The following is an 18151-nucleotide window of genomic DNA, read 5'->3' on the forward strand; positions in this document are numbered from 1 at the left end:
TTATCCTAAATATAACCATATTATTTTGAATTCAAATAAATTTCTATGCTGATAATTTAAAAAAAGATAATAGAACTACTGGCAAAACCTTTAAAAAATTTACAATATCTAATGACCATTTTTACAAACTTTTGAAAAATATACATGAATAGTACCATTAAATGGGTTAGTTTTCCAAATTATATTTAGAGTTCCCACATTATCAGTGCCTGATACATGGCTGAAACTCAATAAATATATTCTGAATGAACACTACAGCCAATAACCAAACACAAAACGCCCACTCTTGAAAGACACATGTGGTTGAAGGAGAAAAGCATATCATGGGAAGAAATTATCAGTAGAATCCTCAACATTGAAACTTTAAAAATAATTATTTAACTTTCCTCAAAGAATACAGTTAATTCATATTTTTCTTTTGGAGAGACAACATAAACCAAAAATCTACTTGACTAATTTCTTTATATAAGTTTTTGGAATACAGTTATATACGTTCAATGAAATGCAATTTCAATCACACATTCAATCACACAAATATCTTTAAGTACTCAGTTTTTATACCCTAAAGGGTTATATATAACCTGTCAATCATCCAGCAAGAGTAAGAAGTCCCTTGTTTGCTATGAAAAACTCATAAAGGAGGCTATGAGACTCAATCACTTTTCATCATTATTAAGTCCGTGTTAGTCTTTATTAAAACAAACAAAATCAAAATTTCAGACACTGAATTACATGATATATATAAGAATATACAAAAGTAAAAGAAAAAACAGCACATATCTACTACACTAGCATAGCAGACATTTCAACTGGTTATTCTATCCCAAATCCAAATGTTTACATCCAAGACGTCACAGAGGTAACCTCCTTTTGTACCTAAATTAAAAAGAAATCTATTTAATAGAAGAGAAAAAAACAAACAAACCAGAGTTCATTTGTAACTTGCCTAACAGTTTCAGTGTATTAAAATCCTAACCTAAGATATTGTATATATATATATATGTGTGTGTGTGTGTGTGTGTGTGTGTATGTATCCACAAGAAATTAGCTAGCCTATGCCACAGATAATATTTACATTTTAGAGAGAAGAAAAATGGCAAGGTATAGCGATAGACCTCATAAAGTCTCAAGCAGAGAGCTGGAGGTTTCCTGGTACTGATTCCCATGTAAACTGAACACAAACTATCCATAACTGCCACCCTGTTTTAATATACATTTAATACTGCCATAACTTGAAAACTTGTATTCAATAGGTAAATAGTCCAAATCTGGTTTCCTCTATGAGATGACATTTCATTGCTGTATCACAACCTTGAATAGTTATTTCATCTGACCAAAGGGATCAGTCAAAAAATAAAAACAGTAAGAAGCAATGCTCAAAACTCAAAATCCTCAAAATTCAATATAATAATATTAGCATCCTCCAATTCCAATCCATTTTGTGTTCTTGGGTTCATATAAGCTCAACTGCTTCAAGATTGCTCAAGTCTGAGTTACACAGCATTCAGTGTTGCAGATGATAGCCTGCAGAGCTTGGCCCATCCTACTGCTAGGAGGTAAACTCACACCTAGGGTACAGTGTCCCTATCTGATTGTAATTGGGAAAGGAGGAAGTCAAGGCAGAGGCTATTCAGCTCCTATCTCCCAAAATCCACTCTATGTCTGAGCATGTTGAATGAAGAAAATAAGGGTGTTCATTTTTTAAATGATCAGAATCACAAGGGTTTCCTTAATTTTTATGTCTCTAATTAAAATAAATGCCAGCATACCATTAAAAACATAAAGAAAAATTGCTGCTTTTCAGTTACCTTATTGAGCTCTGGAAACAGTTCTTGTATCACAATGTCCAATAAAACATAAGTCAGCTAAAATGCCAAAAAAAAATTTTTTTAAGGCATTAGACAAAAAAACCCAAAAAAAACGATAAACACAAATTTAGGACTATGGTTACCGCTAAAGGGGAAGGCAGGGAATAAAACTGACAATGTGAAACAAGCACAAAAGTAGTAGCTTCAATAGTATCTACAATGTTCTATTTTTAAGATGAGTTTTACATACACATGAGTTCATTTTACTATTATTCCTCATAATTTATTTTATGTTAAACATTTTATATGTAACAACAATTTTAAAGAAAACAAGCAGGATACAAAATTGTAACTGTATTAAGATCTCAATGGGCTATGTAACAGACTATAAACAGTAAAATGTTAACTGTGGTTATTCTATGTAACCTGAATGAATGATGGAATTCTTGATATTTAAATTTTTACTTTTTTCATGAATTTTTAGTATATTCCAAATTTCTATAGTGAATATATATTTATTTTAAATCAAAACAGTTCATATTATAAAAGGTAATCAGCAAAAGAGAGTTATTAACAAAGATACTTTTTCCTATCTGAATGTTTGAATTACATTGTCTTCATTTAGTATAGCATCACTTCACAGTTAATAATATACCAGACACCCTACTGTGTCATTCGCTAAACCTAGCCAACACTAGTCAACCTGCTTTAATGAATTTTACCTGCTTGTTGAGAACTGGCTGCTGTAAACCGTCAAAAAGAAGTCTGATGCTTTCATACTTGGCTTCTTCACCAATACACTTGACTATCAGATCTAAACAAGAAAGCCACATGTGAAACAATTTTATATTATAAAGTGACTTATCATTTACTGGATCATAAAGCAAAATCTCCACTCTCTTTCCCGGGTATTATGCAAAAACTGTAAATTAGCATTTCCTAAATCAGTGTTCTGGCAAGAAGCTCTTGGAAAAAAGGGTTCTGTGGTCAAGTTGAGAAATGCAGTATCGGGAATCCTCCTTTGGGAGATTCACAACGCACAATGCATACTGCAAGCTCTGGGGAATGCTGCAGTAAAGAAATCTGTTTATACTATTAAGTGATAAAAGACAGTTGGAAAATAATACATATTTTATTATCCCATTCAAGTAAAACAAACAAAATAAAATGCTAAAATTATGCACGTACATTTGTACATACACGTAGAGAGATACATAACAACTGTCTGTGAGGATGAACACCAAACGGGAGCTCGTAGCTACTTCTGCACAGTGGGGACAGGATGGCTTCTACTTTTTACTCTCTATATTTTCATAATATTTGAATATCTTAATATTTTTAATAATTAATTTAATTTTATGGTGAACATAGACTCTCTTCAATGAATATGACCACTTTACTTCTGTACTTTTTGCATAATTAGTATTAGCTAGCTTATAGAACAATCTTTTGGGAAAATGTTTACACACTAATTTAGGGTCCCAAAAGTTCCAATTCATGTTTGACTACACAGCTGTCATGTATCACTCCTATTACCACAGAGCCAGTCCTTATTAAAATCTGTGCTGAATGTTTTCCTCCAAGCAGGAAAAGAAAATTATTCTTAAGTAAACAAGGTGCTCAAATATTTGTCCTTTCCACTCCGATCATAATGAAACTCTTAATGCTGTTCATGGAAAATTCTCATTTTATGTTTGCTTTTATAAGGTAAATCTAACCCTGAAAGGCAAAAGCCAAATTCAATTTATAATAAGTTTAGTAGATCCTTGATATTTATGCGTCTTTGTGAATCCTTTAATTCACCAATACTACACAGAATTTCCCAATTAATATGCATGAAGCATAATGGACAAAAATAAACGATCCTTTCAGATTCTTCATCACTAAGGAAGAAATGAGTAGAGGACAACAGAAAGCATGCTAAGCTTCCTCAGTAGCTAAATTACTTCTTCCCAAATGGAAGTCTTGAAGTAGATGTGATTCAAATTCGTGCCTGGGCAAAATAAGAAATTATTACATTCACTGGCTTTCCACGTTGTTAAAACTAAGACTGTTATTAAAACTATAAATGCTAAAGGTCACTATAATACAAAAGAAGTAAGAAATTACTTCATTATATACCTAGAGAAGATTCACTCAAAAACAGCTGTGGTTCACTTTCACATTCAGACCAGGGATTTAACTTAACTGTCTTCACACAGAGCAGCAGGCTCATTCTGAGACTCATTTTTCAATGATGAGAATTCTCTAAGGTACCTTCCATTCTTACTCTATATTTTCTCCCTGGGCATTATTACCCACTCACACATGACTCCCATATCTTTATCCTATATCATCATTCCTCCAATTTCCAAACCTGGATATTTAATTGCTTACTAGACATTTCCTCTTGAATAATGTATAGGCACTTCACATTCAAAATGTCCTAAACTAAATATCCTCTGCTTTGACCTCTTGACATTTTTTCCTCATGTTTCCCATCTCAGTAAGAGGTTACTACCATTCATTCATTTAGTGGCCCAAGCCTACCTCCTTTATAAGAGAGGGGATCACCCTCCTCCTTTGAGACACTATGTAACTTGAACATGGCTCTATAATCACATGTATGTTTTGTTTGTATGTCTACCTTCCTGCCAGACTGAGCTACCCAAGTACGTTTTTATATCCCTTGCACTCTGCACAGTGCCTGGCACATGGACCGTGCTCAATAAACTTGGGATGAATGAATGAATTCTGACCTTTCACTCACACACACTAGTTTAGCTCTTGTCCTGGTGAAGTGCTTGGGCAGGAGGACTCCAACTGTCCCACACACCTACCACTTTGATCAGTCTGATTCTAAGTTATTGAAAGAATCCGACTATTGTGTGAGTAGAAACAGCCTTACCTTAAAGTTCTTAGTGCTAACATCATAAAAACCAAATTTTATTTAACCAATTGAGTTCATTTTAATTGGTTTTTGTAACTATTTCTAAAATTAAAACTCACAGTAAAAATTAGCCTCAATAATTACTATACATCATGACCTCAAAAGAGTGCTAATCTATATTAAACTACTTTTTAAATATTACATTACCTGGAATGTAATTCATCATTTCTTCAAAAGTCTGTTTTGCTCGTTTTTGCTTATCTTGGAGAGAGCGAGGTTCAGTGTTTTCACAAAATACAGCATCTAAAAAGAGACAAAAAGAAACATTTGCTGGAATTTTCACCTATTGTATACAAAGTATTTCCTCATGGTAGAAATACTAATAAAGCAAAGAAAAGCAAGACTTTTCACTCTTTTAGGTCTAATTGAAATCCTTAAGAGTACTCAAAACATGAAACAAACACATAAGAAAATACAAACCTCTGAGAAGTGTTATGAGTGAAACCAAACGGTGCTCCTGAAATAACTGTTCTAGTTTACAATGAAGATAGTAATCAGTGTACATTTCCAGGGTGTTTTTAAAGAGGATTCGAGTTCCCATTAAGAGATGATGAAGCCAGTCAGGAACCTGGAAAACCACCCGTCCTGAGAAGGATCACACAGAACACTTCATTAAGGTAAATAGATATCTGAACATTTTCCAATGCAAAAAATACAAATGGTCAATATTTTATTTGTAAACACTAATAACTTTAATGTGTTCAAGATCAATTATATACATTGAATTCTTATTTTTAAAAGTACCTTCAATTAAAAAAAAATTATAATGGGGCAATACTGAAGAGCATTAATTTGCATCACAGAAAAAATATAATACATGAATGAGAAACAGGTTTTAACAGTAACCACAGATATCTTACCTACATACATCAGGTAATCATAGACTCCTTCTAAAGTCATCATTTCCATAAAATAATTCTGATTTTGCTTTCTTTCTGTATTCTCAGCACGGTTTGCATTATTCTTAAACAGATCATTGAAAAGCTAAAGTAAAAGTTGAAATAATAAAAAATATAGTTTATTACACCTGCTGATAATAATTACTATGGGTAAAGTGATACAGAGCAAAGGCGTTTAAACTTTGTCCAATCAAAAGAGAATATTTTTAAAAAACCCTACAATATCAGAGAGGTTAAGATCTACCCCCAAAATTTGACATTAAACACAGGAACACAATAAAATATTTGTTCAATGAATGGATGAAATATTTTATAAGCCATTAAAATTACATAATACCAGCAAATAAATATATTATAGCAATTAATTCCTTGATTACTGTAAGTTGGTGATTTACAGCTTGAGAAAACCGCTTTTAAAAATTCCCCAAAATACAGAAATGATAGTTTATGAATACAGTTTCTAAAGAATCACTTACCCTGGGCTTCCCTGGTGGCGCAGTGGTTAAGAATCTGCCTGCCAATGCAGGGGACATGGGTTCGAACCCTGGTCCGGGAAGATCCCACATGCCGGGAAGATCCCACATGCCATGGAGCAACTAAGCCCGTGCACCACAACTACTGAGCCTGTGCTCTAGAGCCCGTGCTCCGCAACAAGAGAAGCCACCACAGTGAAAAGCCCGCGCAACACAATGAAGAGTAGCCCCTGCTCGTTCCAACTAGAGAGAGCCTGCACGCCGCAACAAAGACCCAACACAGCCAAAAATAAATAAATAAATAAAATAAATTTATAAAAAGAGAAAAGAAAAAAAAAACCCCGTTTAAAGCAAAGAACGAAGCAACTACATATACTCCTTATACTGCACAATTAATTTCCACATAAGGAAAATATAAAGTCCCATCCATTTCATTAACACAGGATTCTCCCTATAATGGAAAAGTCATCTCAAGTAGGACAGCTTCAAACTTATTGGCTCTCTGAGGCAATGCACAGTACCTTCTTATTATTTTCTGAAGTAGGGCTGAGAATGGTCAGTTCTGGTTTACTTGGTTTAGGCTTTGGAGATTCACAAGAATTAATGAAGTTCATGATGAAAGGTTCCAAATGCTGACCTTTCTGTGGAGATCATGGTATAAAAATCAAGATTATGATTTTCATTATCATATAACCCGTTAAAATTTATTGCTATTTAAATATGCTTATAACTATCATTTTATAGAATGCACATAAATCAATTATTCACCTCTTTTATTAGTTTTCCAGGAACAGACTTTATAATTTTCCCTGCAATTAAAAGTAAAATATTAATTTTAACAAGGCATAATATACCTCATAACTGCTCATATAAATACTAGGTAATTTAAAACACTAAACAGCCAAGTAAAAAGCAAAATGGTAAAAAAATATTTATAATTGACCATTTCACGCTTAACAAAAATTTACAATAAATTAGGTAGTTTAACTATTTATAGATACAACATTTGGGATACTTTAAAGTAATCCAGTGGGGTGAGAGGCAGGTGAAGGGCTGGAACAAGCCAAGTGTCGATAACTATTGAAGGGATAAGGAGTTCACTACACAAATCTCTCTACTTTTGTGTATATTTGAAATTTTCCATTGAAATGTTTTCAAAACATTTTAAGCAATGGTGAATATATAAAGATATCTAAAAGTATGTAAAAGTTAGTCAAAAGGAAAAGAGAAGTTCCAAAAATTGCTACACTATTTAAATTGGCTAGTTGAATAGTTTGCATTCTCAGCTTTAGATTAAGAATATATATTCTAATCCTGTTTGCCAGAATTTTCTCTTGATCGTATCTCCAGGTTCCTTTATTATAAAATATCAAACATCATGAGATTTTCTCAAGCATTTAGAAATGACTGTAAAAATCAGTCAAAGTTGACTTAAATTTCTTTCAGTCCGCTTTAGAAAAAAGTAGACTTTAATGGCAATAGCAAAAGGCATGTTAACGAAAAATAACATAGAGATTGTTTTATAACATGCAAACCTCCAACCCTCTCACCAGGCTATTTCTCCTTTGGTACCCCCATAAATTACTCCTCCCACCTCAGAATTTCCCAAGTTCTTTTAATTACAGTGTTGCATCCTGTGCTTCTCTCTTCTACATGCTCTTCCTGAGCCAAATGTTTTGCTCAATCTGATATCAAATAACATACAAATCTCTATTCTGTGCCTCTCTCCTGGCCTCTCCTACCTTATAAAACTTCCTCAACTGGATTCTATAAACTCAACAAGTTCAGACTACTCTAAATTTATTCCATATCTCGGCAAGTAACAGCATTCAACCAGTTGTACAAACAGAAACGTGGATCATCTTTTTTTTTTATTTTGGAGACTTGATTCAATGTTTATTCATTTTAATTCTGCCTTTTTAAACATTTTGAAGCCAATATATTGTGTTTTCCACATCTGAAATATTTTTTTTAATTGTATTATTTTTTGATCATTTCTTCTTCAGTCAAACCTAGTCAGTAACCAGGTCTACCCAATTCTATCTCCTAAACATTATGTATAACCAAATACAAAATGTTCTCACATTTTCCCTCAATAAGACACACACCAAATATTCTGGCTCAACTGTATGTATTAATTTGGAGAGATATAGATGAAAGCCAAATGCCCACTTGTAATATTTATTCATTTAGTTCTAAATATACTCAAGATGACATTATATAAAATATATTTAGAAATACTGCTTCTCTTCCATTATGATATTTAACAATTTTATTCAAACTTTTCCAGCTTATCTTATTGCTTAGTCTCTACTGAACTTTATATAAAAGGAATCATGCTGCATACATTCTTCTGCCTCTTGCTTCTTTCATTCAACATCATGTTTTTAAGATTATCAACACTGTTCCAAGCAGCTACATGCCATGGGTATGCATTGCTCTAAGTATTCATTTTGTGAAACTACTATAATTTATGTCTACTCTATTGCCAATGAACATTTGCATTATTTCCAGTTTAGGCTACTATAAGCAATGCTGCTAAGAACATTCTTAAATATGAATACAACATTCTCTACAGTGTATATCTCAGAGAGGAACTGCTGGGTCATTCAGTTTTACACCGAACTGTTTTTCCAAGTGGTTTTCCTTTTTTTCTTAATTGAAGTATAGTTGATTTACAATATTATATTATTTGCAGGTGTACAACACAGTGATTCAATATTTTTATAGATTATACTCCATTAAAGTTACAAGTGGTTTTCCAATTTATATTCCCATTAACAGTATATAAGAAGTCCTTCAGAGTTTTGATACATAGCTTCACTCTATAACTTATTTTTCTAAATTAATCTGAAAATACTGCTTCTTTTCTTTTCAGTTTATCCTCTTCTATATGATTATTTAAATTGACTTACCAAGATTTACGTCTGGTAGTATCTTATCAAGAAATTGTGTTTCCCCACCATTGGGGGAGAGAAAATCTGCCAGAAGTTGACTATTACTCAATTCTGGATGCTGCAGAAGTTTCTTCATGAACAAAAACAGAAAAAAAAGGGGGGAAATAACAGTTTTAACAATCTAGAAGAGTGATGAAAACTATATTAAAATGATTTTTTTAACCAAGAAAACAATTTTAAATCCTCAAAGGCTATTTCATACTCAGAATAATAACAAAGGACATTTATAGAAAGAGTAGCATCATATAACAGGGTAAGACCTCTATAGTCACACATGAATGGGTTTGAATTCTGCTCTTCCATTTGCTAGCTAGGTGTCCCTAGAAAAGTTCATATACTGCCTAAGAGTCAGTTTCCTCATGTGTAGAATGAAGATAACACTACCTACTTATAGTGTTGTTAGATAAGGCACAGTACCTGATACACAGGAAGGAAGATTAAACATTAGCTAATATTATTTCTCAGTTCCTCAACTATAAAATAAGTATTACAATATCATACATCTATCTTGATAATTAAAGGAAGCTAGTATAAAGGGTTTTGCAGAGACTAAACGTGGAAATGTGAAATAACTTGGAGACTCTGTTGCCTGATCTGCTTGCAACACTATTTTTTCTTACAAGACAAACTGACGTTTTAAAGTGAGATTTAACCCAGTCTTACCTAATATTCAGTTTTGTAACTATGAAAGAGTTAAAAATGAAATACCAGTACTGCAACATTTAACTCCGTATTACCAAAAAATATTTCTTCTAGAATGAGGTTCTCTAGTTCTCAGAAAGAATTAGTCGGTTCAAATAATGGGTTTAATGATATCAACAAAACCACAGGTTAACACTAGCATATGCTGTGTTCAAATATCCTTGCAATAGTTAACGTTTATATCATATTTCAATTTTCATACCACCAAAGAGTTATGAAAAAAATACTTTCTGGGTTGAGGTATTCATTGGCTCAAATACAGAAAATATAACATAAATACCCCTTTACACTGCTGAATATTTTTAATTTAAAAAGTACTTATTGTGGGCTAAAAGGCATCCAAATTTAACTGAATTAACACTTAATTAAAACTACAAAATTCCATGTCCAAATAAAGGACATTTTAAATTTTTTTTATTTTTTTAATTTATTTTTTTATTTTTGGCTGCGTTGGGTCTTCGTTGTTATGCACAGGTTTCCTCTAGTTGTGGTGAGCAGGGGCTTCATTGCAGAGCTCAGGCTTCTCATTGTGGTTGCTTCTCTCGTTGCGGAGCACGGGCTCTAGGCATGCAGGTTTCAGTAGTTGTGGCACGTGGGCTCAGTAGTTGTGGTACATGGACGCAGTTGCTCCACGGCATGTGGGATCTTCCCAGACGAGGGATTAAACCCGTGTCCCCTGCACTGGCAGGCAGATTCTTAACCACTGCGCCACCAGGGAAGTCCAGGAGATTTTTAAAAAATAAAACAAAATTATCCAGTTTTTGGTCTTATTCACTTGATTAAAGAAAACTGGTCATTAATTTTAGAGGAGTCTCAAGTAGGTAACTTTTAAGCAGACTGCACCAACAATGGAAATAGCAATTACAGTGTTTACACAACACAATGTGCACACACTGAGAAAAACGAACTCAATTCCAAGTGGTGAATGGTAGAGAGTCGGGAGATCCCAAGTAATGAGTTCAGAAAGTGCTAAACACAAAATCAAACAAAAAATAAGAAAAAAACAACCCAGTATTCTTAGAATGCATTTAATGTTTTACATCAAACGTTTTTTCTTGGGGCTTCCCTGGTGGCGCAGTGGTTGAGAATCTGCCTGCCAATGCAGGGGACATGGGTTCGAGCCCTGGTCTGGGAAGATCCCACATGCTGCGGAGTAACAAAGCCCATGCGCCACAACTACTGAGCCTGTGCTCCGCAACCAGAGAGGCCGCGACAGTAAGAGACCTGCGCACCGCGATGAAGAGTGGCCCCCGCTCACCGCAACTAGAGAAAGCCCTCGCATAGAAACGAAGACCCAACACAGCTAAAAATAAATAAATAAATAAAATTTTTTTAAAAAGTTTTTTCTTCCTCTCTCTCTCACTCTCTTCTTCTCTCTCTAACTTCCCACATCAAAAGTTTTAAACTATGCCCAATACAAGACTTTTTTCCTCTGAGAAAATATATGGTATTTCACTGGTTATCAAATTTCTTTTAAAAAGTACTCTTGACAATAATTAATTACCACATGGGAAAAAAATTTTTTAATAAAGGATTCTAGAAATCCACATTGACAGGTATTGTAAGACACAGCACATATGTATGTACAAGAGAAAAAGAGACAAATTAGAGGATGTTTTAAATTAAGTTGGAGCTGTACCTGTAGATATTCCTGAAACTCTTCTCTCTTAGACTTTAAGAACTCATAATTTTTGGGGCCAATGATCCTCTTAGAAGGAAGCTGGGCATCAGGAAATGTGCCTGAAATTAATATATATGAAAGTTATTACTATGTTCTGCTATTATTTTTCAAACCTAATTTATAATTTACTATGGCAACTTCAGATTCCCAGTGCTGCCTTGTAGAGATGTGGCATTATCCTTTATATAATTTTGACAAAATCAGAGAGCTTCACAAGTCAGAAGACCAGACCAAAGAACTTGAGTCTACTGATATCCAAAATATCACCACCCTTCACTGACACAGATTTATTTAGCTTTCTATACTAGTAAAAAAGCTTCAAAAACTTATGAGATTATTTTGAAATTGGTGGGATTCTATTAGACAAAATCTTACTGAAGAAATACCTACTCTCTCACGGAGAAAATGGCAGCATTTTGCCAATGCTATATAAGCTTAAAAACAAAATTTAAAAACCATCGACATGTTTTCTCAGATAGGGCCAACTTTGGACATTTTAGTACCAAAGAGGAAAAATATTGTTGGGAATCCAACCAACTTTGATTGGTCCAGGATTTTAAATCACGGAGATAAATGATCTTTTCTCAACTGTAAATCAAAAGGAAAAGTCTCAGAGAAAGACCAAGACAAGGATGGCATTGTACCAGACTGGCAAAGGCAAAGAGAAAACCATTTAAGGACAAGTACAAACTCAAAATCTAGACAAAAAAGTATGGAGTGGGACCCTGTAGTTTTTATCTTTCTATAATCTCCTTATTGTGGGTTCTGTTCTTATAGCAGAGTACAGAAGTTTCCCTGCCCTTTACAATTCAGAACCAACCTGAATTTGGATCAGGGGACATTCCACAGAACTTTTCTAAAATCAAAAGATTCAGAATACACAATTCAAGCTCAGCAATTTACATACAAAATGACTAGAAATGCTTCATGACTATAAACCTAATATTAACTAAAATAAATGGACAGATAAGAGAGACTGAGAGGTGAGAGGAAGACAAAAGAAAGTGTGCTCTGCTTTTCTGATTGATCTACCCTTAAAAGAAACACACAACTACAAGGTTTTTTTCCATACTGAAATCTAAGAGCTAAATCAAAACATCTGTCACGTTGCATAGAAACATGTTTACCACAGAAGATGATGGCAAAAGAAAAGAGCAACTCAAATGCCTGGTTTAAATTCTCTGCCACTGTCTTTTAAATTTTAATATCATTATTGCTTGAAAAGCAATAAATTTGCATTGTAAAAACTTAAAAATACAAATAAGCAGAAATGAGATAAAAACAGTACATTCCTATTATCACTAGTAGTGTACACAAGTGTCACTGTTACATTTCCTTAGTACAGTTACTTAAAATTAGAAAGTAATTTCAGAAAGCTGGTTCAACAGCTTTCAAGAAGGCTAATGCTGAAATGTAATGTTTTATACAAAAAGGACAACATACCATGAAATTCTGTTAGTTTTGACTCAAGTACATAGAATTCAAGGTATCTTCTATAGACAGACCAATGTTCAGGCTCATGCCCAACTGCAAAATGAATGAATACACACTGAGAAATAAACAATTTTACAAACTACTACTAAAAGAATGCACTATTTATAACATTAAGTATACAAAGCTGGAAATTATTCCAGTCTTAAGAATTTATTATTTCTTGGGAATTCCCTGGAGGCCCAGTGGTTACGACTCCACACTTCCACTGCAGCGGGCATAGGTTCGATTCCTGGTCAGGAAACTAAGATCCCGCAAGCCGCACAGTGCAGCCAAAAAAAAAAAAAAAAAGAAAAGAAAGTGCCTTGGGCTTCCCTGGTGGCGCAGTGGTTGAGAATCCGCCTGCCAATGCAGGGGACACGGGTTCATGCCCCGGTCCGGGAAGATCCCACATGCCGCGGAGCGGCTGGGCCCGTGAGCCATGGCCGCTGAGCCTGTGCGTCCGTAGCCGGTGCTCCGCAATGGGAGAGGCCACAACAGTGAGAGGCCCGCGTACCGCAAAAAAGAAAAAAAAAATGAAGATAACTTATGGGACCTATAGGATAATATCAAGTGAAATAACACTCGCATTATAGGGGTCCCAAAAGGAGAAGAGAAAAAGGGGCAGAAAAGTTATCTGAAGAAATAATGGCTGAAAACTTCCTTAACCTGGGGAAGGAAACAGACATCCAGGTCCAAGAAGCCCAGAGAGTTCCAAATAACAGGGTCCTCCACAGATCTTTCCTGGATAGCCACAGCTCTATTCCTGGCTTCTGCTGAGATGATTGATCCATGAGTCACATGCCTGATCTCTTCAGCAAACCACTGCTCAGCCACACCCTTGGCTTTTTTCCAGAGCATGATATATGGATAGTCTGAGAATTTTCCAAACCTTCAAGTTCTAGTTCTTTTTTTTTTTTTTTTACTATCCCTATGTCTATTGTTTTTTTAACATTTTTATTGGAGTATAATTGCTTTATAATGGTGTGTTAGTTTCTGCTTTATAACAGAGTGAATCAACTATACATATACATATATCCCCATATCTCCTCCCTCTTGCGTCTCCCTCCCACCCTCCCTATCCCACCCCTCTAGGTGGTCAAAAGCACTGAGCTGATCTCCCTGTGCTCTGCGGCTGCTTCCCACTAGCTATTTTACATTTGGTAGTGTATATATGTCCATGCCACTCTCTCACTTTGTCCCAGCTTACCCTTCCCCCTCCCCATGCCCTCAAGTCCATTCTCTACTTCTGCGTCTTTATTCCTGCCCTGCCCCTAGGTTCTTCATAACCAGTGTCTTTTTTTTTTTTAGATTCTATATATGTATGTGTTAGCATATGATATTTGTTTTTCTCTTTCTGACTTACTTCACTCTGTATGACAGACTCTAGGTCCATCCACCTCACTACAAATAACTCAATTTCATTTCTTTTTATGGCTGAGTAATATTCCATTGTATATATGTGCCACATCTTCTTTATCCATTCATCTGTCGATGGACACTACACTTAGGTTGTTTCCATGTCCTTCCTGGTTATTGTAAATAGAGCTGCAATGATCATTGTGGTACATGACTCTTTTTGAATTATGGTTTTCTCAGGGTATATGCCCAGTAGTGGGATGGCTGGGTCATATGGCAGTTCTATTTTTAGTTTTTTAAGGAACCTCGATACTGTTCTCCATAATGGCTGTATCAATTTACATTCCCACCAACAGTGCAAGAGGGTTCCCTTTTCTCCACACCCTCTCCAGCATTTATTGTTTGTAGATTTTTTGATGATAGCGATTCTGATTGGTGTGAGGTGACACCTCATTGTAGTTTTGATTAGCCAAAACAATCTTGAGAAAAAAGAACAAAGCTAGAGGTATCATGCTCCCTGATTTTAAACTGTACTACAAAGCTATAATAATCAAACAAGTATGGTACTGGCATAAAAACAGACACATAGATCAATGGAACAGATGAGAGAGCCCAGAAATAAACCCACACATATAATGTCAATTAATTTATGACAATGGAGGCAAGAATATACGGTGGGGAAAGGAGAACCTCTTCTGTCCTTTAATAAGTAAACAATGTTGAGCAGCAACCTCAAGTGGAGGAACAAACTCAAGTGTTTTCTACAAATAACTAGTCAGGACTCTTTAAAAAAGTGTCAAGTTCGTTAAAGACAAGGGAAGACTGAGAAACTAACAGAACATAGGAGACTAAGGAGACATGACTAAATTCAGTGTGGGATCCTGGGTTGGATCCTGAACCAGAAAGAGGGTATTAGTGGGAAAACTGGTGAAATTCAAATGAATATCCCATCAATGCTAATTTCCTGGTTTCAATCATTGTACTATGGTTTTATAAGATGTCAATACAAGGGGACGCTGGGTAAAGGGTGTATGACAACTTTCTGTACTATTTTTTGCAACCTTTCTGTAACTGTCTTAGTCTGCTCAGGTTGCTATAACAAAACACCATAAACTGGGTGGCTTATTTTATTTTATTTTTTAAATTTATTTATTTTATTTATTTATTTTTGGCTGCATTGGATCTTCATTGCTGTGCACAGGCTTTCTCTAACTGTGTTGAGCAGGGGCTACTCTTCGTTGCAATGCGTGGGCTTCTCATTGCAGGGGCTTCTCTTGTTGTGCATCATGGGCTCTAGGTGCACGGGTGTCAGTAGTTGTGGAGCACAGGCTCAGTAGTTTTGGCTCGCAGGCTCAGTAATTGTGGAGCATGGGCTTAGTTGCTGCGCGGCATGTGGTATCTTCCCGGACCAGGGATCGAACCCATGTCCCCTGCATTGGCAGGCAGATTCTTAAACACTGTGCCACCAGTGTGGCTTATTTTTAAAAATTAAAATAAAAATAGGGACATCCCTGGTGGTCCAGCAGTTAAGACTCCACGCTCCCAATGCAGGGGGCCTGGATTCGATCCCTGGTCAGGGAACTAGAGCCCACATGCAGCAACTAAGAGCACACATGCCACAACTAAAGATCCCACATGCTGCAACTAAAGATCCCGCATGCGGCAATGAAGAGCCCACACACAGAAGCAAAGATCCCGTGTGCCACAACTAAGATCCGGCGTGGTCAAATAAATAAATAAAATTAGGGCTTCCCTGGTGGCTCAGTGGTTAAGAATCCGCCTGCCAATGCAGGGGACATGGGTTTGATCCCTGGTCTGGGAAGATCCCACATGTAGCGGAGCAACTAAGCCCATGTGCCACAACTACTGAGCCTGCGCTCTAGAGCCTGCGAGCCACAACTACTGAGCCTGTGCACCACAACTACTGAAGCCTGAGCTCCTAGAGCCCATGCTCCACAACAAGAAAAGCCACCACAATGAGAAGCCCGCACACCGCAACAAAGAGTAGCCCCTGCTCGCTGCAACTAGAGAAATCCCGTGTGCAGCAACAAAGACCCAATGCAGCCAAAAATTAATAAATAAAAATAATTTTAAAGAATTTTTTATAAACTAAATTTAAAATTAATAAATGGTGTTGGGAAAACTGAACAGCTACATGCAAAAGAATGAAACTGGACCACTATCTTACACAATGTAAAAAAATTAACTGAAAATAAATTAAAGATTTGCATGAAAGACTTGAAACCATAAAACTCCTAGAAGAAAACACAGGTGACAAGCTCCTTGGCATTGGTTTTAGTGATTTTTTTTTTCATCTGACTCTAAAGGCAAGGGAAACAAAGCAAAAATAAACAAATGGGACTACATCAAACAAAAAGTTTTTGCACAGTGAAGGAAGCCATCAACAATACAAAAGGCAATCCACTGAATGGGAGAAGGTATTTGCAAAGCATATATCTGATAAGGGCTTGATATCCCATATACATAAAGAACTCACACAATTCAATAACAAAAACACCCATTAAAAAATGGACAGATGATCTGAATAGACATTTTTCCAAAGAATACACATAGATGGCTAAACAGACACATGATAAGACGCTCAACATCACTAATCATCAGGGAAATGCAAATCAAAACCACAATGAGATACCACCTCACACCTGTCAGAATAGCCACTGTGAAAAAGACAAGAAATAACAAGTGTTGATGAGGATGTGGTGAAAAGGGAACCCTTGTGTACTGTTGGTGGGAATGTAAATTGGTGCAGTCACTATGGAAAACAGTATGGAAGTTCCTCAAAAAATTACAAACAGATTTACCATATCATCCAACAATTCCACTGCTGGGTATCTATCCAAAAAAACACTAATTCGAAAAGATATACGCACCCCTATATTCACTGCAGCGTTATTTACAATAAACAAGACATGGAAACACCTAAATGTCCATCAACAGATGAATGGATAGAGAAGATGTGGTATATGTATACAATGGAATACTACTCAGCCATTTTAAAAAAATGAAATCTTGCCATTTGTAACAATATAGATGGACCCTGAGGGTATTAAGCTGAATGAAATAAGTCAAAGAAAGACAAATAGCACATGATTTCACTTATACATGGAATCTAAAAAACAAAACAAACAAACCAAAACAAAATGCAGACTCATACGGAGATCAGATGGGTGGCTGCCAGAGGAGGACAAAATGGGTGAAGGTGATCAAGTAGTACAAACTTCCAGTTACAAAATAAATAAGTCATAGGGATATAAAGTACAGCATGGGGAACACAGTCGATAATATTGTATTAACTTTGTATGGTGAAGGACGGTAACCAGACTTATTGTGGTGATCATCTTGCAGTGTGTCCAAATGCAGAATCACTATATTGAATCACTGTATTGTACCTAAAACTAATGTAATAATGTATGTCAATTATACCTCAATAAAAAGCAATTTATTTATATTGATAGGGATTTATATCTGAATACTCAAACATTTTAAATAATTTTCTGAGAGCCAAGAACACTGAGAGAAAAGCCAGATTTTAAGTACTAGGCACAGCAAAGAATTGAATCCAGAAGTTACCTAGGGTATTCCTTTCCAAATTCTTTTTAACACTTAAAATTCCTATCAGCAGAAACAGCAGACAAACGTAAGCGACTGTGTTTGAAACTCTAATATCGACAAAGGTTTGTCTGTATACTTATTAAAATGCTGAGATAGAACAGCATCTAGCAAGACCAAACAGAAGTTACAGCAAAATCAAGTAGCAGTGACTCAGAACTGGAGAGAACAAGATCTTGCCTGGTATTTAACCACAATAGGGAATATCACTGCTAGCTACCCTGAGCATTCTTCCTTCCCCAT

General features: G+C 35.5%; 1 protein-coding gene across 12 annotated transcripts in view; it reads right to left on the bottom strand.

Annotated features, from left to right (window-relative positions):
- Positions 1 to 656: 656 nt before the first annotated feature.
- Positions 657 to 18151, bottom strand: part of SNX14 (sorting nexin 14) — a 65659-nt gene continuing 48164 nt past the window's right edge. For 9 of the 12 annotated variants that reach the window (XM_079716609.1, XM_079716610.1, XM_079716604.1 and 6 more), the window contains 11 exons: positions 12893 to 12976; positions 11408 to 11508; positions 9025 to 9136; positions 6878 to 6918; positions 6631 to 6750; positions 5598 to 5721; positions 5158 to 5322; positions 4885 to 4980; positions 2531 to 2622; positions 1809 to 1865; positions 657 to 876 (listed from right to left, as the gene is read on the bottom strand). In XM_079716609.1, coding sequence (XP_079572735.1) covers positions 838 to 876; positions 1809 to 1865; positions 2531 to 2622; positions 4885 to 4980; positions 5158 to 5322; positions 5598 to 5721; positions 6631 to 6750; positions 6878 to 6918; positions 9025 to 9136; positions 11408 to 11508; positions 12893 to 12976 — 1031 coding nt within the window. In that variant the 3' untranslated portion in view covers positions 657 to 837. The remainder of the gene's footprint in view (positions 877 to 1808; positions 1866 to 2530; positions 2623 to 4884; positions 4981 to 5157; positions 5323 to 5597; positions 5722 to 6630; positions 6751 to 6877; positions 6919 to 9024; positions 9137 to 11407; positions 11509 to 12892; positions 12977 to 18151) is intronic. The other 3 variants (XM_079716615.1, XM_079716606.1, XM_079716611.1) reach the window with 2 other exon arrangements.

The sequence above is a fragment of the Hyperoodon ampullatus genome (genome assembly GCF_949752795.1).
Source record: "Hyperoodon ampullatus genome assembly, chromosome: 12".
NCBI classification, from domain to species: Eukaryota; Metazoa; Chordata; class Mammalia; order Artiodactyla; family Ziphiidae; genus Hyperoodon; species Hyperoodon ampullatus.